This window comes from Nomia melanderi, chromosome 5 (genome assembly GCF_051020985.1).
Source record: "Nomia melanderi isolate GNS246 chromosome 5, iyNomMela1, whole genome shotgun sequence".
In the NCBI taxonomy this organism is placed as follows: Eukaryota; Metazoa; Arthropoda; class Insecta; order Hymenoptera; family Halictidae; genus Nomia; species Nomia melanderi.
In genome coordinates this window covers 17,521,249-17,548,054 of record NC_135003.1, presented here as the reverse complement: position 1 = coordinate 17,548,054, position 26,806 = coordinate 17,521,249, and the positions used below count along the sequence as shown (strand labels likewise).

At 48.3% G+C, this 26,806-nt stretch overlaps 2 protein-coding genes across 7 annotated transcripts in view; one reads left to right on the top strand and one right to left on the bottom strand.

Moving 5' to 3' along the window:
- Nucleotides 1–26,806, bottom strand: part of LOC116424631 (uncharacterized) — a 395,606-nt gene that overhangs the window by 28,234 nt on the left and 340,566 nt on the right. The gene's annotated exons all lie outside the window — the stretch shown is intronic.
- Nucleotides 1–26,806, top strand: part of LOC143174564 (uncharacterized) — a 115,002-nt gene that overhangs the window by 66,511 nt on the left and 21,685 nt on the right. For all 4 annotated transcript variants that reach the window (XR_012998715.1, XM_076368091.1, XM_076368092.1 and 1 more), the window contains exon 4: nucleotides 15,127–15,224. Coding sequence is in view for 3 of the 4 variants with exons in the window: in XM_076368091.1 (XP_076224206.1) it covers nucleotides 15,127–15,224 (98 nt within the window). In the remaining variant the exon portion in view is untranslated. The remainder of the gene's footprint in view (nucleotides 1–15,126; nucleotides 15,225–26,806) is intronic.

Below are 26,806 nucleotides of genomic sequence, written 5' to 3'. Positions count from 1 at the left end.
AGCCTAGAGAGCCGGTCTCTTCGACACGGCACTTGGAACTTTTTAATTAATCAATCGACCCCCTCCCGGCGGGTTCACCCTCCGGGCCCCGTCGTGCGACTTCTTTGTCGCGCGCGCGTGCCGACGAAATGGCCGACCGAGCCGGGGCAGGCGGCCGGCGGTCTAATCGATCGCGAAAATTTTCCACTTTCGGTGTACACACAGAAAATCTCGTTGTTTCTTTCCGTTTCGAGCCGTCGGGAAATTTAATTACGCGATATTGGGCCTCCGCGGGGATACCCTTTTTGTTTTTCCGCGAGACGAGCGAGCGAGCGTGCGAGCGTGGCTCGTCGCCGGAAAACGCGGAATGAAATTTCGCCTATCACAACGCGGCCGCAATTTACGTCGCTCGATCCAAATAAAAAAGACCAATCTCCACGGCGTTCCCGCTCTTTTTTCACCTGCGTTTTTGCCCTTTTTCCGCTGCCCCGTTTGTCGTCTACGAACGTTTCCCGCCAGAGGTCGATCGCGAAAAAAAGAATTGATTATGGCGGACAATTCTATTTTTCGCTCGCGGTTTATCCTACCGTGAATTCGGTAGGAAGATTCCCCTGTGCGAAATCGTCTCTGTCAGAGTGTAAAGTGGTCTGTTGGAACATTTTATTTTTAATCGAAGATTTAATTTCGATACTAATTTTTTCAGCGACGAATTCTCTATTTGTTCACATAAACATGTAATTCTTCTTTGCCTCGTTTTGATCTTTCATGCCTTCGTTCTGCGTTCGACGAGTAGACGCTCCATACTTCGATTTCATCGCGAAGAACCAGAGGTTTCTCCAACTAAATTCCACAGTTAACCGGTTAAGGGTTGAAATGGAAAAATTCAAGAATCGAAATACTCGAAGAAGTCCGCGTTCCACGGTGGCATCGATTTCTCTCGGCGCGTCGATCCGGTCGATCCTAATTGCGTGATCCGCGGCGGAAGATAAATAGAAATGGATGTATCGTGGAAGTCGTGGGGCTCGGGCGATAACTCGCGGCGGCGGGGGAGTTTTCTGGCGTTGGCCGGGCGCGGAAACGTGACGCCGCAGAAAACCACAATACGTTATAGAACATTTTCGCGGAGCCCGAAATAAATCGCGTTAAAGAGCAAACACATTATTTACCGCGGCACCGGAAGGGGACGATAAATATCCAAGGTTTCTCTCCTTCGAAAGCCCCCGGGGGGAATAAATCAGCCGAGCCGTAGGTACATTTAACAATCGTCAGCTTGCGCGCCGTTCGCTTCTCTTTCCGGGAAGAAATCACTGCGGGGGCGGGTGGGTTTCGCTGCGGGGGTGGCAACAAGAAAAAAGGCCAACGAACTAGAGAGAGAGAGAGAGAGAGGGAAAAAGAAAAGAAAAGAAAGGAAAGGGAGGAGAGGACGCGATAGAACGGCACGCCAATTATCTTTCGCGCGAGGTCCCGGCGACGCTTTCTTTGTTTCGTTCGTCCGGAAATGACGCCTCGATTCTCGGCAGAGCGATAAATTTCCAGCGGAAATAACTTTTGGCAGTGAAAGGGGGCGTGCGCCGCGCCCTCGACGAAACAGGGACCTTCGCTCTCCGCTGTCGTTCGCCGGGGAAACAAGAATGGCCTTCCAGGGATGCTTTCCCCTCCAGACGAAACTTCTGACCGTTCCGGGGAGAGCATTAACCCTCTTGATTTTCATCTGTGGAAACGGGACCAGACGCGGGATCGCGGACGCGAATGTAACGGGGACGACGGAACTTCGGGAAAGAAACACCGCAGATTTGGGTATCCATTACTCTCCGGATATAAACAGTTTCGGAAATGAAAGTATCTTTCCCGTCACAGTGGTCCATAAACCGCTTCGCGAGCCACGGTATCTCGTCTCCCGAGACACTCCCGCGAACGCAAACAACTCTCCCGTTCTCGTTCGCTATCAGGTTTTTTCAAAGACACGGAACACGTGCTCTCCAGCGCGAGATTTACATTCGACGAGGACAACCGCTCGCATTCGAAAGAAACCCGTGCCCGTACGAGCGGGAAGATCGACGCAGATTGCCCGCGGAAAATTGCGTTACAAGGTTGAACTGCTACCCGAGAAATATCTCCCGGAAGATTGACTCGGTAGTTTCTTTTGGCAGCGAACGGTTACGGAAACGCTGTTCGATTTGCGGAACAACGGACAGGGTGGGGGCGGATAGAAACGTATTCCCGCGAATACGGGAAACACTTTGCGCGGAATAAAGGCGTGTAAAAATATTTATGGGTCGCCAACGAAAATATTTTATGGCCGGCGAATGCGCCCGCCCGCGTTTATTAAATATTTATGCCCGTCGCGGAAAACATTTTCCTTCGGCCCGATGTAAATTCCCCCTCGAACCGTTCCTCCCGGTCACGCCTTCGCCCCCCCTCGCCCTCCCGCCGCCGCCGGTGAACTTCCTGTTTTCCCCGGCCACGAAGACGCAACGTTTGGAAATGGGTTTCCCTGGCCGACGACGCCGGAATTGGATTTTAATTCGCATTAACTTCCCACCCGAGCGACGAGCCCGGATTGATTCTCTGTTCTTTGATTTCGCTCGAACGGGTGCGACCAATATTTTCGCTTAGCCCCACCTTCGACATCGGACTTCTTTATTCTTTCGCTTTTCACCCTCCTTCTTCTTCTTCTTCTTCATCGTTTTCGTCGGTTTTTCTTCGTCCTCCACGCCTATCTTTTTTTTCCCTCGAGCAACTACCACCGAGGTACCTGGTAATTCCTCTCCCCCGATAAAAGAAGAGCTTTGTCATCCGCTCTTATTTCCCGAGTTAATGGATTGTTGGCCCGCGCACGATAACAGAGAATATTCCTCGCAGCGAACGGGCGCCGGTTAATATTCTAATTTTCGAACAGGCGTAAGCTCCGCTTCCTCGCGCCCCGCGAGCGCTAATTTCGTTGGGCGTCACCGTTTCGCGCAGCCTGAATTTTCGAGTACGCCGCGGAAGTATTGCTGTGTCGTCGTTGAATAGTCATGTGGCGGTGAGGTTGATTGAAATCTTTATTTTAGTTTTTTCAATTGAAACGGGCGGTCGTCCTGCTATGAATATTTGGCGTTTCATTTAATAGTAGTTTTTGTGTCGCAATTATGTTTCGAACGCGTTCGATATTCGAAACGATCTTGAGAGTAAATAGTTTTATTTGAATGCTACAATGAATTCAAGGAACTGAAGATAATTTATTCATCCAATTATCATAGGTATTACATATTGTTATATGTAATGTTACCTTTAAATGTACAATTGTGATACCACAAATAAATATAGAAAAAATCGTTAAAACAGGTAGAGGTTGCAATAAAATAGAACGTCGAGTCTGACTCGACATAGGACTGCTAAGTTAATCGTACGAAATGGGTAGTTCCACTGCGAAACATAGTTCGTTCCTCTCTAATACGTTACCGACCATGCACCAGAGAAAAGAATCGCGAGGAAAGTCGATTCTACTTACTGGAAAGCAACGGAAGCCTTCGATCTTAAACAACTCGACGCCCACGTTCCCCGATCTTATTCCCCACGAAAACATTCGCAAAGCGGGCGAATTAAAGAAGCAGAAAGCCAAAAGAATCCGAGGAGCGGCGCTTCCGGTGAAAAATATCCGCGGCGGGCGTCTCGCCGTTCCCAAAAGAACTGGACGAAACGCGGCGCGAACCGCAAAGGATCCGTAAGTCGGCGGAAGCCAAACGTTTCCGAATAGCGGGGAGCGTAATCCGAATTCCGTGTGGTCACAGGCGCATCGATAAAGGAAACGCGGGGCGAGAGACAATCGGTCGGTCCGCGAATCAAAGGGCCGAGCGGCGGGTCTCGTTCCACCGGGTAGATTTCCAGCGGTGTCGAGCGGATTCGAGCGGAGCCGAGCGGATCGGTGCCGTTCGATGCATTACGGCCGACGAAATACACATATCCGCGGCGGTAAACACGCATGACAAGCGATGTAATTAAAGCTGAGTGCAGCTACACGACATCGAGCTTGGACGGCTTGATTATTATTGCCCGGCCAACATTTCGACCCGATTCTGTCAAATATAGCCGGCCGCGTAATTTTGTATCGCGAATATTAAACCATTAGGTGTAATGACCGATGCGTGCAGCGATGCCGCGAAATTCATCGGGCCAATCGCCAGCATCGCGCCACCGCCGCCGCCGCCGCCGCCGTCGACCAATATTCGTTCCACGAGTTCCGCGCGCGCCACGGATCCCGTCCGGCCTGGTCGGCACTTCAACTTTCAAATGAATTTTCCTCGAATAATGAATTTTATCATCGGCGCTCCGTTGCGTCACGCTCCGAATAATCTGCGGCGCCGATCGGCCCGGCCGGAGAGCATAAATTTATTTAATTGCCGTGGCCGAATATTCGAGCCCGGGGTATGGGCGAAAAAAAGGGACGGTTCAATCGAAATAATTATCGCGCGTCGTTCACGTTATTACTCCATCCACCGTATCGTTTCGTTATTAATGCCGGCTCGCGGAGAGTCGCGGGGGGCTGAGTGAATTTCAACAGATGTAATAATGCCGCGCCGTTAATTGATGGATACGGGGAGCAGTTATCTCGCGACGAGCCGTGCTTCGAATTTCAATCGTTCGCTCGCGCGTACGGGCTCCCGCGAGTTCGCGCGAGGAGAGTATCTTTTCGACTGACTATCGTGGGGTTGTTCGGTTGTCGGCTGTGTATAGTACGAGAAATTGAGACGTTCGCAATTACGTGGAGACACGATGTCGACTACTGCTGTCTCAGATAAATACTTAGCGAAAGTAACTGTAACGCGAGAGTTTCGATAGCAAATAATTACTCGTTTCTACTCTTTACGAAAGAATAAGTGAATCGTCAGACAAATCATTCTATTTCCCGAACAGCAGATTCGTATTTAGTTCCCTTTTCAACATTATCTAAGCATTTGGTATATAATTCAGCTTCGTTGCTAACGGTTTTCTACTTTGATGACATTTCTGGAACAGCAGATTTGTATTTAGTTTCCTTTTTAACATTATCTAAGCATTTGGTATATAATCCAGCGTCGTTGCTAACGGTTTTCTACTTTGATGAAATTTCTCGAACAGCAGATTTGTATTTAGTTCCCTTTTCAATATTATCTAAGCATTTGGTATATAATCCATCTCCATTTGCTAACGTTTTTCTAGTTTAATAAACCATCCACGGTTAACCTTTACAAACTCGAAACGTATCTAACCCTCGTTAGAATCTCTGATAGCCAAACTATCAACACACCATAAATGAAACCGTAAAGTATAATTCCAATGCTCGAACACTGTGGTGCAAAGGGTTTGAAGGAGAGAGCGGCGAGCAAAAATTGCGGTCGTCTCGTGTCGTCCGGTTCGTCGGCACGACGGAGTCCGTTGAATCCGCGTCGAAGCCGTCCGAGAGGAGATCGTGGAAAGAGCGAGGACAGGAGGAAAACACTGGGAAGAGAGGACGAGCCCGGCTCGATGAAGAGGCCGCCGTTCCACGGCGAGAGGAGCCGAGCGAGGGGAGCAAGGATCCGAAGAAGAGGCTGAAGCCGCAGAGTCAGGCGACCCGTGTCAAGTTCAAAGACGCGAATCCTAACCCTAGCAACGTTTACTCCGTGCTCCTGAAAGGAGGCCTTTAAGAGCCACTAGCCCCGATGTGATAAGGTGGCCCCGTGATCGATCCACCGTGAAAACGCAGCTACCCTTTGACGCAGAAATTATTTTCTTCGCGACTTTAATCCTCGTTTACCCGCCCCGGCCCCGCTCCGCGGGTCCTTGATGTCACCGGTTACTCCGGCGAAGCGCGGGGAATGGTAATTATTCGGGATGCTCTCCCTTGTTCCAGTTTCAACACGTTAAGCGCCACGAAAATCTTAAGCGTTTTCCCATGGAGTTTGTCTTTTGCAGCAAAAAAAAGTAGGAATAATTATGAATTTTTTGGCGTTGTTTGGAGTCACCTCCCGAGTGCAAGTTTTCAAAATGAAACGTTAATTTTCCTGACGCATCGAATCGAATTGATCGAGATGGAAGAGGGATAAGAGGGCGATTACTATGGAGACTCTTGACTTTCAGTTGCCCGATTAGGACAACTGTTTACACTGCAGTTTTGATGATTACTTATAAATGTGACGAAGGAATTAGAGGAGTTTATGTGGTAGAAGTTGGCTCTTTGAATTCGAGAGGCTCAGTATTATAAACTTTCCATTGGGAAGTAATGAATATTTGTAATGAGAAATATTGTGGAATACCATAGAGGATTGGTAAATAATCGTGTTCATTAAAAGCTGAGATAACCAGTTTAAAAAAGAGTTCGTCTCGAACATCAACGTTACGTTTCTCCGCTTAGAACGCTTTTCTCCTCGGGCGTAATTAACGCCCGACCAAGCGGTCCGGCGTTCCTTCGCGCGTCTCGTCGCCCGTTTCTCTAGACAGCTGCGACACGATGTAACATCCGGCGGCGTATTTATTTTTTGACAGAGACAGCCCGGCGTCGCATGGTAAACGCGGCTTGTCACTTACGTGCGAGAAAATTCGCGCCGCGGCCGGGGACAGCGGCGTTGACAGAGGTTGCTCGCGGAAAATTGTATTACAGCGAGTTTACCGCCGGGGGAGAAGGTTTCCCGAAGATTTTCAGATTTCTTTCCGGCCGGCACGGCGTCGCGAATATCTGGGAAACGCGGGCGGCGTTCCGACAGTTGGTTCACGGGACGTCGCCAACGGAAAATGCTCGCCGTTCCTCGATTCCGACGCCCTAAACAGATTTCTCGGCCGAAACAGATTCCTCCGATGCGATTACAACGGTCGTCGTTTCGAACTCGGTCGACGACTTTCTCTCTGACGCGTTGATTGCTGGTGGAAACTTGAGAATCTGATGTATTACTCCGTCCCATCGGTGGTGTCGTTCCTTATTTTACTTTCTAAGGTATTTCTTAATGCCATCGAAAGTGGCAGTAAAGAATTAATCGAGTAATAGGAGAAGGTTATGCACGACGGTCAGTGCATCGACGAATAGTTGATACAAGTATTAACCCTTTGAACTTGAGAGCTGCCTCTTAATTATCGTTTGATTTGATATCGCATAAAAGCTAGTATAGTATATAGTAAATAGTAAAAGCTACTATATAGTAAATTGTAAAAGCTAGTATATAGTAAACGCTAGTAAAAAGTATAAAGAAAACGACATTGCTTACAGGATGATCTAATATTACTCATTCTTTCGTAACAAAGGTAATTATGAAGGATAGTCTAATGTAAGTAATGCGGTACCAAATAATTACTGACTGTCTGATTACTTAAGTTATTAAACGTATCTGCTTTCAAGCGATTCGGACGTACCGGTCATTAACGATCAACACGAGAGTGAACCTATTAATTTTCACTTATCGAAATGGGATGTAGGGGTGTAGGTCGCAGAGATTCGCTCGCTAAGGGGAACGAAAAGCGGAATCATCTTATTCTCCAGTTCCACCCTCTTAAGGATCTTCTTTACGTGAACCAGAAGAATCGCGGGTTCATCGTTTTCATTCGATCCACCCTCGCGTGCACGGGAGAAGAGCGGATCGCGCAGGCATGTATTTAACCCGACGTTTTCCCTCGCTTCTCATTTCTCTACTCAATTAACCCTAGAAAGAGCAAGGGCCGGTTCGCTCGCGCCCATCGATTACAAAATATCCGAAGCTTTCCATTCCGCTCGTCTGGAATATCGAAATTCTGCGCGCGCGTCGGTATTTCAATGTTCAAATTCGAACATTTCAAACACAGGTATCGTTAATCGTCGCCCGTGAGTTTCGGCGCCGCCATTGAAAAATCAAGCATTTCGACCGCGCCGAATCGAATTAAATGGAAAAATATTCGCTATCATAGATTTATATCTCGGTTTATTGTTCGGTGTAATAGACGCGCGATAGGACAATCGAAAAATATGAAACCCGAACGTTCGCTTCTGTGCTTTAATTATTTTCTCGGACTACCTCGGTCAATGCTGATTTAACGTTTCCGCTATTGATAGTTATTCCACTCGTACACTTTTATTAGCGAAACGATCGTTCACGGGCGATATTAAAATACAACGCGATCTTTGTCACTGTCCAGTATCTCCGCGCTAAAAGATATCTGACACCGCAAAGGGTTCATTACCCATTAACCCTTTGCACTCGACAATTTCTCACGAGGAATATCGAATATCATCTGACAACCTTTAGACGGTATCCTCTTAAACTTCAAAATATCCGGTACAAAATGTGGAAGTAAAACGAATTCCATTACACCACTAAAATATAATATTAACCCTTCGCGGACGAAAATTCTTCGAAACCTACAAAACCTTCAACATACGAAGCTAAATTATACATCAATCGCTTAATTAATAGAAAGAAAACTACGTGCTGATCTCTTACTGTTCGAATTAAATCATTTTTCCACGACGTAGTCTTCCAAATCTGAACATTTCATCTCTCCGAAGCCAACATCCTCAAAGGGTTAAACATCATAATTTTGCTGCAATAAAATCGAAGAGCGTCTGAGGGACTCTTCTCGCAAAGGGTTAAACATCATAATTTTGTTGCAATAAAATCGAACAGCGTCTGAGTGAGTCTACTCGCAAAGGGTTAATTTTCGCGCAAGGATTCCACGGCCATCCGGCTGCCGGGGGATGTTTCAGCCTCGTTTTTATCATTTTCCAGAGCAGTATCAGGACAGCCCCGCTTCCGTGTCGATCCTCCCCCTCCCCCCCGCTCCTCCTTGCTCTCACCCTCGCATATTGATTACATAAGCGACCGAATATACTACCCTCGCTAAAAACATCCGACCTTTACCACCCCTTTAACGACCGGCGGCAGCGTTTTCACGACACCTACGCCGCAGCCATCCCCGAGAACACCTTGTCACAGTTAAACGGGGTCGGGGGGTGAGCGCGTATCAACACAACAACCTCCGGAGGAACATTTTCTTCGCCCCGGGCCCGAGCAGGAAGTTCACTTTGCGAATTTTACGCGAGACCCCCGTGTTCGGCAGCCATCTTACATCCTCCGGCTCGGAGGCGCGTTCGAGAGGCTCTCGCGAGCGTAAATAATGGGACGCCGGTTCCCGTGTTTAATTAACGGAATACCGAGACCCTCCGCTCGCGACGGAAACCAATGAAATCGGACTGTTTTTCCTGTTTCTCTTTTTTTCTTTCCAATTTCATCCTCCATTTTTGACCCGCGCATAGAGGAAAGCAATACGTTTCATTTTTTCCACGCTCCTAACCGTGGACGCGGAGTGAAAATGATTCCGGCGGTTTGAACGGTCCGCGGAATAGACCTAAAACGGATGTTTGTCTTCCGGTATTTTCCGCGACCGGCGGAAGTTTAAACAAACTTCGGGCGACAACTATTTACGCGCGGCGCGATGTAGCTATTCGTTTGCGCCTTGCCCTGTTTGTTTTTCATTCCGGCGCTATTTCATCGAACGGATGTACGGCCTGTGACAAACTCCGTGTACGCTTGACGAATGACAAATATTTAGAATAAAAAAGGGACCCCGCTTTGGACAAATGACGATGATTTTTCTGTTTGCTCGGTGGCGCGCGCCGGCGGATCGAGCATGGTTCAACTCGGAACGACCAGGTTTTTCATCAGCTTTTTCGCGTTATCTCTTGTTGGCGATTCTTCGAGAAGTAATTAGCTCGTTGCTGCTAAATAAAGAATTGGCATTTCAGACACTAGGAGCTTAGTAGCTAAATGAATCTTGTTACAATCAGCCTAGGGTTACAGGGTAAACGAATGAACTAATCGATGAAACGATTAGAAACCAACGAAACCTCGCATCTCTTTTCTTAAGTATTCAAAACTGACGATACTTCATCTCCAACCGTCAACAAATGAAAATACCAGCACGCGCGCACCTCGATGACACAGAGATTAGCTGAAAAGGCAGCCGAAATTGGTCGCGAAGGCAACGAAGCGTAACCGGCGTCCTCCTCGGCGGGCCAGATTTTAATTGCGCTTACAGGCGAAGTCGCGGTGGACGCGTTTGTCGTTTCGCGCATTGTCAACGGCCGTTGTTGTCCACGGCGGCCGCGGACAGAAGAAAAGCCGCACGGCAAATTTACCGGGGAATCTCGTTAATGGCCGTGTTTAGTTTAATAGACCGTGACCGGAGGAAGCTTGTCGCAGCGAGAGCGAGCGAAATTTTATTACCGAACGCCGGAAAATATATCCGCGCGCGCGCGCGCGCACGGCCGCCGGGAAAATGGGTAATTTGTATGCCCGCGACGCGTAATTCCATCTAACGTTAAAATCGAGCTGCACGCCGGACGAATAGTTAGTCAAAATTATAACTTTTCGGCGGGGATATCGCTCGCGCGCCGCCCTTCCGCCCTCCGGGGCCGCGGCCGTCCCTCCGCGACGGGAATTTAATATGCGTTTCGCCGTTTCTCCTCCTATTAAAATTGATATTTGAGCAACGCGGATGCTTTAATGTTCCCGGCGAATCGCCGGCCGTTCAAACGGCCGTGCTCCGCGACCGCGCCGGCGTCGTCTGAAGTCTCGAATAATTATCTATATTATAGATAATGAAAGAGTGGTTCTTGAGTCGATCTGTCATTGTTATTTCATTTATTTAGAGTCTCAGCGATCACATGTATAGTGTTGCTATATTATAGATTATGAAAGGGTGGATCTTGATTAATCGAGTAATCGTACGTTTTCACGGAATAAATAATATTCTTTGTAATTGTTAAAGAATTCACTTCTTTCTTCGGTTATTCTAGGTCAGAAAGACCTTTCCGTGGCTTCCGAATTTGTTGTATCATCATTTCAACAGCCAAAACATGAATTTGCTCAATTTTTGCTTTCTAAGCGTAACCGCAGTGGCTTCCGAGCTACTTGCACGACGATACTATAGTGTTACTATATTATAGATAATGAAAGAGCGTTTCGTTAATATTTCGTCTGGCAATTGGCGAATTGGCAAGGATAATTGTATGATTTTCGTGCAACGCGTAGAATGGGAGTCGCGATTTCCTCGTGGTTTGTAAAAGTTCGTTTAGCAAAATACGGTTTTGCATAGACATCGGGGGGGCGCATTATAGAACGGACACCGAGTTACTTCGTTCGCGGTCACATTCACGGCGGAGAAATTAGTGGCGGAGATTCACCGGGCCATTGTGAATATCTTGATGAATATCAACTTTAGTCCGCATTGTGCGTGCTTACAAAAGGTTTCCTTCTGATTGCAAAGCGGCATTCAGCGGATAGTATTTCGCCTCGTTCCGTAAGAAACGTATTGAAGCGGTCCCAGGGCTTTCACGGGCCGGGTTCGCCGGGAGGAGTCCGGGAAAATGTATCAGTATCGTCGGGAACGGCGAAAAAGCCACGGGGGTAGCGAGATTAAGCGGCGGGATCGCAACCGGCCCGACAAAAAACCGCGGATTTCATTAGAAACCCGCGGAGACAATGGCCGCGATTCTTTTCAGAATCGTCTGAAAATGAAAAAACCGGCGGCGGCCGGGAGGGGTGGAAAATTTCCAACGTAAATAATAAAACGGGCGGCGGGGAGGGGAACGGCGGGGGCTGGGAAACAAAAAATCACCGGGATCCCTCGGAACAAAGAAGGTTTCCTTTCCTGCTCGCTGTTCGTTTTCCAATGGAGCAGGTTAATTTCGTTCCTCCTTATTTTCGCATTGAAGACATTCGGGGAGGAACGCTGACCGAGCGCCGGCGAACAGCAATGGGTCCGCATAATGAGAAAATATTGATGTTTCCCTGGCGAAAAATCAATGTTTGCTTTTAACAAAATGGAACGGTCCGTTCGATTAACATCGGAATGTCTGCTAATAATAGATAGAAGAATTCCTTTAGAATGTAACGAGGAACTATAGGTAATAATGAATATTACGAGTATGGAGTAACTGGTAACAGTAATAATCCTTAAGAACTACCGAGCATTTAATACGATTGATATGTAATCTCTATAAAAATTGTATCAATAGATTATTTCCAGTTTCTTTAGATATTCATCATACTCAAGTGAAACTATTTCTAAAATCATTTCAAATATTCAATGCTTTTAAGGTATTAAAAGCTGCGAAACAAACAAATCGAAACCAGTCATTTTGATGTTAATCTCTTAGCTACGGCACAATATTCCCTTAATGCGTATTTCTAAGAAAACGTATCGAAACCATGAAAACAAACGAACTTAAACCGTTCTAAAACAATTAACTTCACATAATACGACTAACGATGTAATTATCGAATTAGAATTCGCTTACGTCCGACGTAAGCGAGCTCTCCTGCGATAATCGCTAATAAAATTTCACCGGCGTCTGCAGTAGCGTAAACTGCATAAAATAATTGCCGCTCCCCTACATAATTGGCAAATTCGATTTCAGTATCGCTATCATATCGCGTCCCTATTATTCATCGTTGTCTTCGTTTATTCAAAGGTCACAGACGTCTGACCGGCGAGCCCGCGATCTTGCTCGCTGTGCGTCGGAGGAGAAATTCCGAGCAGGACACGCGCGCAGAAAAGAACGGGGCCAACGGTGCACGCCGAGTGGACCGTGGAAGGGATCGTTGTTTGTTCTAGCGGGGTATAGTCGACGGAATAAATAGAGATAGGAGGCGAATGATGCGCAAACACGTGACTGCATAACTGGGCGGCGGCTGAATGAAACGCGCGACTGGAATACCGAGCGCAACGTTGCATAACGTGCAAGATAAATAGAGAACTTCTGAACGATTGTGCTGCCGCGAGCGCGAGCGCGCGCGCGCGCGCTTCTTCGCGTTTAAGGTTTATTCAAAGCCCCGTGAAAGCGGACGGAGCAACTCGGCCCTCCGTTCACGGAGGAGGATTCAATCTCCTCGAAGAGATCGATGCGCCGGCCGAATGGGGAGCTCGCGAACGAAACGAAACTAACAATGAAGAGCGAGCAGCAGCTCTCGCGTCCCGTTCGCCGGTTTCGCGCGCTATAACGAGAACTGTCCGTTTAATGGCGGTCCTTTCACGCGCGAGAAAGGTAATTCAGGATGCGCCGCGCAAAAGCAAAAATGCCGGGTATAATGAAAATATACGAACACATATGGGAAAGCGCGGAGAACGTTAAAAAGGAAATGATGGAATTGGGAATAGAGAATACATTGAATATATTAATTTTTTTCAATTTGAGAGGTGATTCGCCCGTTCGAATTGCTATAGCGAAATTAAGTCCCCCGTAGAATATTCCCGCGCGATGCGCCGGTGCGTGGAATATTGAAACAGAACGAATTAGACGGTTAGTTTCGCGGAATGTCCGTATTTCGTCGGGAAATGTTGGATGTTTCTTGCGGAAAACTAACGAGTAGAACGGATTAAAGCGAAACGAAATCCATATCGAAGCCGCACGAGCGCGCGAAATGAGAGAAGAATTTCAACCGCGGACACGCCGCGCGCTCTATAGACACAGCGTTGGCGCGAAATACTTTCCTTTCTCCCGTTCCCATTGGCCGCGCAATTTCCAAGCGGAAAGATGACTAGTTTGAATTTCCAATAGACGTCGATTCCGCTCGACGGTATTAATTACGAGCTCCGGCCGCGATAAATCGGGCTCTAATAATGCGACAATCATTTATTACGGGCCGCGAATGCATATTCAGCTCGCTCGCCGCAATAATAGCGCCGCGGACAATAACCGGCGCCTGCAAAAACCAAACAGGTCGGCGGCACGCCGGAAGTCGCTAGCGCCGACGTTAACGCTATCAAAATTTTAGCGTCCCCGCTGCGGCCGTTTCCGCCGGTCCATTTTTCCGCGATTACAACGGAAACTGCGGACGCTGTCAGCCCGAATCCGCCGGACCGCGGCGGCGCTTGGAAACAGGAGCGCAGCGTTATCTTCGGATCTTTAGAACGAACAATCGAGCTTCATGCTGAAACGTATTTTTCAGTTTGCTCGCTCGAATAAAGAGCGCCGCAATATTTATCAGCCGAACGCGCGTTAAACGCGAATTCTATAAACGGATTAAGCCGACACGGGGATTTTCCGGAATTCCGTTACTTTTTCATCTCCAGTCGCGAAGTTCATCGGTAAGCTTTGATATCTCACGGAAATCGCGGGATCATCGCTCTCGAGCGCGCTTCGAAGACAGGATAAAAGCATGCGTCATCTTTTCGCTGGAAATCGGCCGGCCGCGCGTTACGCGTCACCCATAATTTGTAGCTTGTCGTTGGCAGAGCTGAAAACGGGGGGAAAAAAAAGAGTCAAGCAAAACGAGGCAAAGTGTCCATGAAATTTCAACGTGCGTCGGACGCGTCGCCGTTAAACGTCAAACCGTCCGCGGACCTGTCCAAAAATGCGTATCTACATGTCGGCGATGCCAGCTAGTCGGAAAATTGAATTTCCATCGGGCGAGGCGAGGCGAGGCGAAGCGGGTCGGCCCGATCGTTTCCGCGAATTGCTCGACGTTTTGATACCGGTCGCCGCGCCGGTCCCCTTCGTCGGGCCATTGTTGCGCCGCGATTACTATCTGCGCTCCTCCATACGAAAGTTACGCAACTAGGCGACGTTTGGCAGCGCACGAGCGGCCGGTCGATTGATAAAATATTGAAAAGTCGCCGGGTACACAGAGGGCCGCGTTTCATTCGCTCGGAACCCGATCTACTCGGCCGTGAATTAAATCGACGGAATAGGGAAAGCTATTCTCTGCCTTCGGTTTAGCTCGCCGGGGAATTATTCGACAAATTTTTTCTGTCGCCGCGTGCACGTTTTTCTTAGAATTCCTCCGCTGCGCTGGATTAATCGACTGCCGCGGCGATGCGAGTTCGTTCGGAAGCCAGTGCGGCTGGGCCGGAGAGGAAAATCGAGAAAATTAAGAAAATTCATGTTTTGGCTTCTGAAATGATGCAGAAGCTATGGGAACAAGGGATTTCTGATCTAGACAAACCAAGAATATTATTTGTTCCGTTAATATTGACAAAAATCGGAAAGTATGAAGTTAGCGTTGACTTCTCAGCGACTTTGGTGGCCACGTATTGTTTTATTTTCATTGAACTTAACTGTCTTATTCCGTAGGAATAATAGATTATTTCCAATACCATGTATCTTTTCCACGAAAGAATAAATATTGCTCGAAATTTCAAGCTCTCGTCGACGCGTTAAATTAATCGTTTCGTCTGTTGCAGAGGTGAAAGAAGCTCGCTCGAAACTATTTCCAGAAGGGCGGGGAATTAAGGGCCCGGAAAAACCCGGCAACGAATTTCCAAGGAACGTCCGCCTTCAGGTAAATTAAGAGTCGCCATATTTTCCTATTATGTCTTGATCAAAGGTATCGCGAGTGGACCAGCGATAGTTTCTTGATTGAAACGAGATCAAACAGCCGAAGGTGCGAGGTTCGTTACCCGTTCGCTAACGGAAGTCTAATGAAAGACAAATATCCGCGCTTTGAACGGTAATCAAGGATCTCGGCGGGGCTTTAATCGCGAAAAGAAATCGCTGGTCCGCAGCCGAGGATATTAACACGTTCACAGACACGTGGGTCATCGGCGACTGAAACTCCCGAAAACCTCCTCAACAATTAAATACACACATCAATCATACTCCCAAATAATCACTAACCCTTCCATATATCCTCATCACGACAAATTTGCCTCATAGAAGTTCCATAAAGAGCTATAGATATAGATAGAGTATAAATACAGATTTCACCTCGCAGTTTCCCAAAATTCGAATAAAAATATACGACCAAACGCGAGGGCGAATCGTGTTACACGGTTCCCATATTTCGATCCGCCGAAACGCTCGCGACGAGAGAGGCGCGAAGAAATTGTACAAGTTACAGTGCTTCCGGAGTTATCGAGCGGCGAGCGCGAATAAAACTCCGAAGATCCTCGCGGCGGTCAGCGCGTTAAATCGCGGGCAACGGGGGAACTGGGTTGCGATGAAAACAAGCCGTTGTGTACGGTGTCGCGGCGCGAGTATATTATACGATCGGCGCTCGTTTTTCACGCTTAATCTCATTAAAGCCGCGCGCGCGCGCGTGTGCTCCGTTGTCCCTGTTATAGGAGCGGAGAATCAAATCTGCGAGAATATACGGCGCTCGACGGGCGCGGCGCGTGTAAATACGCCGCGGGTAACGGGATTACCGTGTCCTGTCGATGATCCTTAATGCACCTTCGCTGCGATATCGTACCTCGCCCGGGAAAACAACTTTCCCCGCGGACCGCCGCCCGCGCGCGCGATCCTCGGGAAACGGGCCTGTGATTGGGAGGCCGCGGAAAATATGGAAATACGCGCCGCTATCTTTCCCATCGGATCGCCCGCTGGATCTCTATTCGAAGTTATCGACATCCTCCGCCGTTCCGCTCGACTTTACTCCGCTTCGCGCGCGTTAACCTCTTGCTCCACGATCTGTTTTACAATTGCTTCGGCTAGAATCTGCTCGGTCGTTAACCGGTTAACTGTGCTTGACGAGTATACATGTCATCTTAAAATTCTTAGTGATGCCAACTTTTCCAACGATGGATTATTTATTTTTTGAGACAAACATGTAATTCTTTGATTTTATTGCGCGCACAATGAGAGATTTTTCAAACTAAATTCCACGCTTAACCGGTTAACACGTTGAATGCCGCACGATTTCATAGAGCAAAATACACAAAATGAAAAAATATAATATTGAATCATTTTTCTTCTAGCTAAATGTCACAAAATTAAGTAGCATTATTTGTAATATAGAAAAGTTTCCAAATAATCGTCGTTTAATTGAGTGAACTATAATAATTCAAACTGGTTGGGGGTCACCGGTGACCCCCACGGCAGTCAACGTGTTAATGTAACCTACTAGGAACCGAGAATTCAGCGTAACAATTGGTAACAGAATAATATCGAACCGATCGAATTCGCTAGTTTTTCTACAGCAACCAACGAATGTTTCTACGTCACGATGCGACGACGCGGAAAGTTAGCGTCGTCAGCGTTAATTCGAAGTCGAAGGATTCGGGCGACGTTCATTCCGATTTAGTCCCGTCCGGAGACTTCCTCGCGAATCCGACGCGATATTATACGGGGTTAAAGCGCGTTTCCTCGGCGTTACGAGCTCGCCTCGCGAGTTTTTGCAGCCCGGCCTCGCGCAATAACTCCGCAGAGCCATCGGCAAACGGAGCTCGCGCGTTGTTTTCCGCGGGTAAGTCGAATTTATTGAAAGTAAAACAACGTGTGACGAGCCTTGTTTAATATACCGTAGGAATCGATACTACCCGATCAATATTTGCCTCGATGGGAAATCCTGCGATACGTTCCGAAGAACGTATTCGTATTTTATTAGGCGCGCGCGGAGCGGAAGGAAGACGGGGATATTTGTAAATAAACCGTGGATAAACGAAAGATTCCGGGGAAACGTGACGGGAACATTTTTCGAGCACTGTTTCCGTAATCTCCTATGGAAAGCTTTCTCGTGTACCGTCGGTGGTAATCGGTTTTGTCGGGTAGCGCCGAGAATAAGTAGCGTGTATCAATAGCTGGTCGGACGAGATTGCGCGATCAATATTCAAATTGAAAATGTTTTCTCGTACAGTTGTTGATTCGATTACCAGCGATTCGTCGTGTATAGCAAATCGAGGAGGGGCCGGGGGGGGCGGTTGCTCGCTTGGCTGCGGGCGGGGGGTGGGAAAAAAGAGAAAATAAACGGGTTACTGGGTGTAGTGCCAGAGAACGGGGTTAAAAGTTGCGAAACGTGTTCCATCGCTCGCCGAAACTGCCGCGTAAATATCAATCGGTTCCGGCTGCGAGACGCGGTCGAAATTAATTTTCATTTCACGGTTACTCGAACGAACATCGTCGAATCGCGAACTGGAATCTTCAACCCTTCGCACTCCGAGCAATTTTTAATATAACCTTCCAGCAACTTCGAATCAGTTTTAATATGAACTATCAGCTACGAGTCGTTAAAAAGGCGCGTATACACTTTGAATTTATATTTGACTAAAAATGAACTTATAAACTTATCTTACAATGTCGCAGTGGCGACAACAGAGTGTAAAGGGTTAAGATTGATCAACGTTGATCGCCGCGGTAAATTGAAACCGATTGCAGTAACCAAATTAACGCTAGATTTACGAACGTTTGACACTTTATTCCATCGTTCCTAGAAGACTAGGACTAGACAGAATTATAACGTGAATTCTAGTAATTGCACCAATCAATCGACTTAAACCGTTACGAAATAATGTTTCAAGTATTCAATTTCCGAATTGACGGGTTCCGTAAATCCAGTGTTACTATAGAATAAAGACATTCAATAACACAAGCAACTGCACACTAACTTGGTTAATTTCCTTCGCGTAAGCGTCATTATACCGAACAATTAGTAATTAGGTAGTTTCATCTGCGTCACGAAGTAACGAACGACTCTCGCAGCAGCGAACGCGTTAATCTATAGACGATACCGTAGCCGGCGACGTTAAATAGCGAGCAAACGCGTATTGCAATAGAATCCAGTCGAGTTGGCCAGCTTTTACGAGCGCGTCAACTTTCGAGCGGGCCCGGCAGATTTCACGCGGTAACGCGGCCGTCTACGGGTATCAGTTTGTTAAAGAAAGTTCCCCGGTTCATTACGTCCCGCTTCTTCGAACTGCGGGGACGTCGTTCGGATCCGGAGTTCGCCGAGAAACGCGTCCGCCCCGCGCGGAACGCATGGAAAACTAGTTTTCCGATTGCAATCCGCTTCGCTCGCGCGGATCCGACTCGGCCGGGAGGCGGACGGAATCTTATACGCGGGCTTGACCCGAAATCTTGAACCTCTAACGATGATTTACTAACATCGCCGGGTATTCCTCGATTATTCCTTGATCCTAGTATCGACAGAATTGACATTACGTTCGTTACGCGTTAGAAATCATCGCGACAGTTGCTCCTATCCTCCGACATGGCTTTTCTACATGATTTCCCCGCTGCCCCGGCGCGGAATTAATCCTTTCAAACGTCTAATCTCCCCGGAACAATACGGTATTTAGGGATTAAACGATGCAGTCGAAATTTCAAAGGAGAAGACTACGGGCGATCCTTTAAAAGGACCTTACAACGAGGGTGCGTCGGTACTCAGCGTTCATTTATCAAATGAAAAGCGAACGGTCGCTCCGGCGAATTCAACTAATTAGCTAAAGACACGCGGGGGTTGAAGATTATGAAAGAACACGCGACGCGACGAACATTGCGAAGAAATCCGGGGAGGAGGGCGAGCGACGGAGTGAGAGACGGCGGGCGACAAGATGGAGGAAGACGAAGCGCGGGATATATAGAAGCGGCGGAGAGGGCGGAATGGAGTTTCCGGTGGAAACAGGAAAAAAAATGTACAAAGGGGTAGTCGAGGAGCGGCGGCGGGCGGGTGGGCAGGGGAGGAGAAAAGAAGCGCGGCGGGGCCGGGGGAGGGCGGAAGAGCCTAGCTGCGTTCCAGTATGCGAGCGAAAGGGAGTGCAAAAACCGAAACTGCAAGATGTGCAACTGCAAGCTCGGTTGGACGAACGCAGGGATTGCCAGCGACGTCAGCAGAAGGCTCTTTCGCTCCCCTCCCCCGCTTTTTCTTCGTGGATTTCTTCCAACTCTTCGAAACGGCTTACGAGACCGGTTTCCCCCCTCGCCCCAGGCCCCCTCTTCCTCGACGGTATCCTCCGCTCCACGGCAAGACACTCGCGTGAGCACACAGGATCCTTTCAAGGATCGCGGAAGAGGATTTCACGTCGATTTCACGGAGAAATATTCAGCTTCGTACACAAATGATGCGATTGTGCGCTGATGCAATTATCGGCGCGCCATTCTCCGCGGAGAATAAACGGCCGTGCGCTCCGTTCACCGGTGACTCCGATCTCGTCCGCGGACAGTGGTTATGTTCGACTCGAGGAGGGATTTGTGTTTTGGAACGAGGAAGAATGAAATCGTAGGATGAGAGTCTTGAGAAGCGTCAGCGTTCGTTGTTCTTCCGTAACAATGGGAAGTCGAACGTTCGCGTGAAACACGTGTTTTCTATGTTGTATTCGTTTTACGTTAAGATACGTTCGGAACGCTAAGAGGAACGTTGGCAATCCTAAACGCGTCTATAACCGCGAGTGTACGTCTACCGCATAGTTGAGATAAATTAGAATTCAGGTTAATTTGCTTCTTCCGCGGTGCATTGTTGCGCGCGGTTCAAAGGATTATTTTCGGCCAAGAAATTCGCACAATACCGAGGATTATAAATTTCAAGAATCTCGTTACTCCGTTGGTAATTGCTCCATTACGGCCGCGGGGACTCGCGCGTTGTTTCCTTCTTTCGTCGGGCCGGCCAAGAAAATAATATCAGGACTTAAAGCGTTAACAGTTGAACGGCTGCTTTTGTCCTTTGTAAATTCCCCGGGCCGCTCCGCGAAGCCGGCCAAGCTTTTACCTTTCGCCGAGCCTCGCCGACGTTTACGACCCTTTAAAACGACAAGTATGATTGCGGAAGATGATCTCGCGTTCCCGTTAATGGCGGACCCTCCGAGGAGTATAAAGACCGTCCCACGGCGGGCAGAAAGGGCTCGGGAATTAGTTAATTCGAGCGGCTCTCCGTCCTTCTCTCGCGACGAGCAACCCGTGAAAAATGAATAATCGATGCTCGAGGCTCGCGGAGCAACGGTCGGCGTCCCCTAAACGTCGAACCCGAAGATTTCGCGAATTTCCGGCTCGCCTTCCGGCCCCCTCGATCGCGGCGCATTTATATGTTAATTCCGAGTGTCTATTTCGGAATGGATTTCATGATGCATTAATGGAGCGCCTTCGGTACTTCATAAACGCATGCAACCCCCGTATAACGCGGCGTTCCTGCGACACGGCTGCCGCTCTAACGCGGTTAGAGAATTGGGGAAACTCCCGATATAACAAGGCAGTCCCGCCGAGAGGGCGCGAAATTCAAGAGAGAGCCTCGGAGCGCGTCGCTCCATGAAATTTCGCGTGTTCTCCGAAGTAGAGCGTAAAACGATAACAACGATTCCTCTTTATTTCACACGTGACCGTTCGAACTGCGAAGGGCCGCAAGTAGGACAGATTCACTTTAAGCGGCGTCCCCGTTGAACCCGGTCACAACGACGTTTATAAAAATATTTACAATGACGGCTGCAATCGCGGAGCACGGACAATGGAGATGCTCGGGGACAAACAATCGTCCGCTTTAACGTCGCTCGACGGCCGCGGAGGAGGAGGCATTCGTACAGGAAGAAACTGGATCGTAACGAAGCATTTTGTCACGCATTCATCTCGCAGCTTCTTGTTCCCGAGACTGCGATGATTAATGACGATGCAGCGTGCGCTTGAAACGAACACTCGAAACGTCCGGCGCGTCATAAAGATTTCAAAACGAGTCTCCTCGACGGAACGTCCGGTGAATGCTCTAGGTATCGTCGACGGATATTGTCGCGACGAATCTTGATTCTCGTTTCCGTTTGGCAAAGAGAACTCTTTCGAATTTACTCTCGGAACGTTCTAAATAACTTTGCGTCGGTTTTCTCGGTCGAAGAGTGGAAAGGCTGGCCGAGTCGTCGAAATGGTCGTCGAGGATTTAATTGCGCGAGACGGAAATTAATTCGGCGAACTTATGCCAGAGGAAATTCGAAGTAACGCCGTAACTCGGGTCGGGAGAGGGGGATTTTCGAGGGTCTACGGGATCCCCGGCGGACGTTCCCGCGCCGGCGATTCGCGAAACGAGTTCCGGCCGGTGGACCGTCACGAGATGGCCCCTGGGTATCGCCAGCCGCAGGTGGCGAACCTACCTGCCGTCCGCGCGGATGCCCGACTATCCCTGCGCCACCTGAGAATTGGCAATTTGCTTGCAAATTTCGCGCCACGCTCCGTCCCCGTCTCGACGCCTGCGGCCGTCCATCCTCTTCGAGGTTTCTTCGGCCTGATTGTACGGAACGACAGCCACTGTTTCGGTATCATTCTTATCGGGAACTATCGACCAGTCGTCGACTTGTGTTATTTAATACAACTCCTACGATTTTCTTTTTGACAGAACTGGCCTGTGGATTGAGCCTAGGGGTCTTTGAAAGATGGAGCAAAGGTTTACCAACTTTTGTTCTGTTTAGCAGAGCTACTTTGATATTTGGAATATAAGAGAAGTTTCAAAAAATTTGTAAAAATTGCCTGCAAGTTAATTGCAACATTAGCATTATTTAATACAACTCCTACGAGAACTTTCAGTGTTTTATATATTGCTCGTTCTTTAGGAAAAATGAGTAGAAGCAATTAATTATCGAACATTTACGACCTGTATCTTCATAGCTATCGTAAAAGTGTTCCTTCTTCATTGGGTAGCTACCACCAGAACTATCAAACAGATCGAATTACCCCTCTTTCGGTAACGCAAACCGAATCATCGGTCAACTAATCCCAGTACACTCTTACAAGATTGACAAAAGTGAATCCAGCATTAAGAATTACAATTACTTCGAACCCTGGTTCAATCTCGAAACAGCGGATGCCTACCGAAGCAAACGTCGGACACAGATCAATGAAAAATAGCTCGAGTCAGAGGCGGCCGACGCGATTCAAACTCCGAATTCCTTGACACATTAGCTTCGCATTCGAACTAACTGGAACTTCGAACGGCCCGAACTTTCTTCGCAGCCCTTGGAGCAGGTACTTAGCTGCATGCCCGGCGAACGAGCCGGTCTACGGAAGCAGCGACGCCATTTTCGGCTGACGAACACCGAAACTCTTTCACAGAACCGCAGAGCCTCGACCGTCCGCCAAACTCCGGGATTTATTGCACCGCGAAACTCTCTTTCCATAATTTCGCAACGCCTCCCGATGAACACTTTCTCGAGCTAATTTACTGCCCCTTTCCGCCCACCTCCGCCGCCCACCCTCTTTAATTTTCTCGCCGGCGACGAATACCGTCTGAATACTTTTGTTATTCGCGGCCCTTAACGAGCCATCCGTCTGTCCGCCTTAATTCCGTTACACGGGCCCCGGCTACGGGAAAATGAATTTTCAAGTTTCCGCCGATCCGCGGCGCGCACGGCTTATTCCTGTTCCCCGTCCTTTGTTCCCGTCGCCGCGGCGTCTATCCCGCCGGCAAACTTGAAAAACTTCGACCGCCTCGAGCCACCTACTCTCTCTCGGCCGTGTATACGCGCGCGTGTATCGTCGTCGTCGTCCCTTCCGCCCTGTCGCCGCGGTTCACGCTTCGCGTCGAGGGTGCGACGACTTTGAAAGTCAATCGAGCGCGCACGTGCGTGCGGCTAAACGGCAAACAGGCTTAACGAATCGATGCGACGAGCGATCGCGGATCTCGTCGCGATTCAAGTTGAAGTCGAGCCTCCTGGCTTCCTCTTGCGAGGCTCATTTGTTCTGATCTTCGTCCTTTCGTCATTTCTCAACTGTGGTTTAGAGAGAATCTTTGGATGGTGGAATTGGATCGTGTGAGTGACGTTCTAGCTGTTGCAACGGTTGGCAGAGTAGATGGGATTGTTAGAGTTAGAGAGATATCTTTTAATCGTTATGATTAAATATTGCTATTATTAGACTGCGAATCGTTGTGAATTTTAATAAGTGTCAGGCTGCACAGAATGTTGATACGAAAGAATGAAATATGGTGCAGGAAAATCCATTTTCTATCGTAATGCTATTTTCCCAATTTTAGAAACTTTGGCTCTACAAAAAGGGACGACCAATGAAACATGTGAAGTGCAGTTCTCGTGACGTTTCTCAGGAAAATCCATTTTCCGTAACTCCATTCTCCCCATTATAGTTTAAGAACTTTGAATCTGCGTAAAGATCTGGTTTGTATGTTATTGTGACATCTCTGTAAAAATCTCTGAAAAGAAAGCGAACGCTTTAGGTTCGTTCTCTGTTAATCTCAGCGGCAGCAGTCTCTCCGGCTTCGTCGCTGTCGCGATTTTCGGTGTAGGCGAGCAACGCCGGGAAGAAATGGGGCGAGGTAAGCCGTCCTTCCGCGTGTATTTCCATTCTCCGGGGAAGCGATTGCGCGCGTAATACACAATAAGACGCGGAATATCGCGGCGCGCCGGCAATGTAATTAATTAAACGTCTCGCGGTCTGTCAAAACGTCGCGGATTCAACGCTGCACGCTCGCCGCCGCGGTACGATAGCTTTTAAACGTCCGTCGCTCCCGTGTCACGGGAACCTCCGACCCTCTCCGGAATATTTAAATCGGCCCACGCAATTTTTCATGTTCATCGCGGGTGAACGTCGTGTCTTATTCTGTGCGAGCTATAATTTTCCTTCGATCGTGTCCTGTGATCTACTTTGACCGAGTTCTCGTGTTTACTCTTATTTGGCAACCGTTGACGCTAGTGTCGTGAAAATTCTAGTGGAATCAACGACTAGGAATATCTATAATGACAAGGATATATATTTTTATAGAGTTAATCGTTAAGATAGGGAACTAAAGCGAAATGAGAGACTCATATGTTCATTTGAGAAAGTAAATGATTGATTCTCGAAAAATTCTAGTATTATTATTTCCAGCATCAAGTATTATTAAAGTATTATTTCTAGCATCAAGTATTATTAAAGTATTATTTCTAGCATCAAGATGAATATACTCGTCAAACAGTTAACTCTTTGTATTTTATCGAGTTCGACTAGTGATAGAAATTTTGGATCAAACATAAATTCCACGAGACTGACTCCAAATAACAACACGAGCGAGATAATTACAACTCGGATTATGCCCAGTCAAATGGTTCGACAAGTTAATCCAATATTCTCAGGCGACTGTCGAAATACTCAAGAAAATTGCAAGAAAACACCCTCACCCGTAGACCTAGACAAAAGATTCCCGCCTCAAACGTCGCAGACAACTGGCTAGGGTTACAAAGGCAACACCGAGGCGATTCGCGCGATCGGCGTAGCTAAACAACGTCTGCTTTCTTTGAACACATTATCGAACGCTACGGGCCGGGTCTAAACAAGTTTATTTTGAGCAGCTTCGGAAACGGGCGACGCTGGCCTCTTCCTTTCCGCCCTAAATCAGTCGGTCCAGTTCTTTCCCCGGCTACCACGGGACGGAACGCCGTCCATTATTTCCCGACGGAAACGCCGGAAACGGATTACACCCGAAACAGTCGGGGCGACTGCCCCGGGAAGAAAATGCTCGGCAGGACGTCGGCGTGTCACTTAATATCGCCGCGAAGTCGATTCGCCGGGCTCGCAATAAATTCGATCGGAAGGACGCGGAGACGTGTCCGTCGTCGCACCGCACACCTTCGGATTTCCCGTTCGGCACGCATTACTGACGTTTATTAGGTCGAAGGGAGAAGCCGATTTTTCGTCTGATATAGCCGCGCGAGATTGAAAGGGCGGACGGCAATTGTTTCCCTCTAATTTACTCGCCGGCCCTATTCCGTCACGGAATTGGTCAGCCGCGCCGATCGCGTCTCGGCCGAGGCTTGATCGATCGAGCCGGGGGACCGGCGGCGAGAAATCCCTCTTGTTTCCTACCGTGTTCCTCTCGCCGCTCTCCGGCGAACTATGATTCATCTTTTTCAAAAAGTCGCGAAGAAACGTGACGTCTCCGTCGGCGCGCCGAACTGATTGTTCGGGGGAGCCTGGGATTTCCTTCGGAGTAAGAAACCGTGTCCGATATCGGGCCGAACACGGGAAAAGAATTACCGCGGCTGTATTCTTGTTGCTCGGCACCGTGGCCACTCGCGAGCAGAAATTAATTGATCTCCGGCTTCGCTGGCTCGGTTAAACCCTTTCGAACCTGCTGCACCCTTGCAGCGCGCGACTTCCGTTACTGGGAGGAATTGGCTGCACTCGCTCGATATCTTGCCGCTGAAATGTGAAACTTACGAGACTGATCCCCTTCGATCTATGTGGAATGTTCGTCTCGAAGTAACGGAAACTGAAGACATTTTTATATAGATGAGAGAATTTGAAGTTTGAGAGGATTCACCCTTTGAACTCTGTAGACTCTCATATTGCACTAGTTATATTAGATGTTTTAATGAATCTTAAAGAAACTACCCTAAAATTATTCGACTTTCCGCACATCCAAATTTTCTGCTAAGAAAAATAAAAGATCGAAGAAATGTAGCATTTGTAATTTTCACTAGGAATATTATAAAAATTAGTTGCATGATAGATTACAAAACAACCTGGAGTGCTAAGGGTTATTCCTTTGAGACGACGAAGAGAAAAGACCTCTGATTTAAGCGACCAATTAACTTTAGATTCACCGATATTCTACACTTTATTCTATTCCTAGAAAACTACGTTTCTATAGAAATCATGGAAATTACAGCTTCAAAACCAGAGAGTTGCGTATTAATGATTGCGCAAATCAAAGTCGACTTAAACAATTCCCACGCAATCTCCGAAAAACTCAATATCCATCGAATCGACGGGTTCCGGAAGTCTACCATTAACACGTCAAAATGCAGCGCGAGTCCGCAGGCAGGCTGTAGAAATTGATAGACCGCGCGGAGCCCGAGGGACGCGGGTAGCAACATCAATGGCCTAGACGGTGCCGGTCGAAGACAGTTGCGCGCAGAGGCAACGTCAGGAGCAACGAATAATGGAATTTCGTTTAGGCAACGATGAGAGATGAAATCGTGGGGGGTTGCTCGGCGCCCCGTTCGCCTTGCCGCGTCACGTCATTTCCGGCCGGCGATCGCCGCGGGGCGCGCGTCTCGCGTTTCGGCGCCGTTTCCGGCCGAATGCGCGCCGCGATGAGGCGATTTAATCAAAGCGCGACGCGAATCGAATTCCCAGGCTAATTGAAAAATCGTCTGCGTCGGGTCGGCAGGCCGCGCGCGGCTGCGGGAAGTTTCGAGCAGCCGGCTCTCGCTCAGAAAATTACACGGCGAGCATCCGGGGATTATCTCC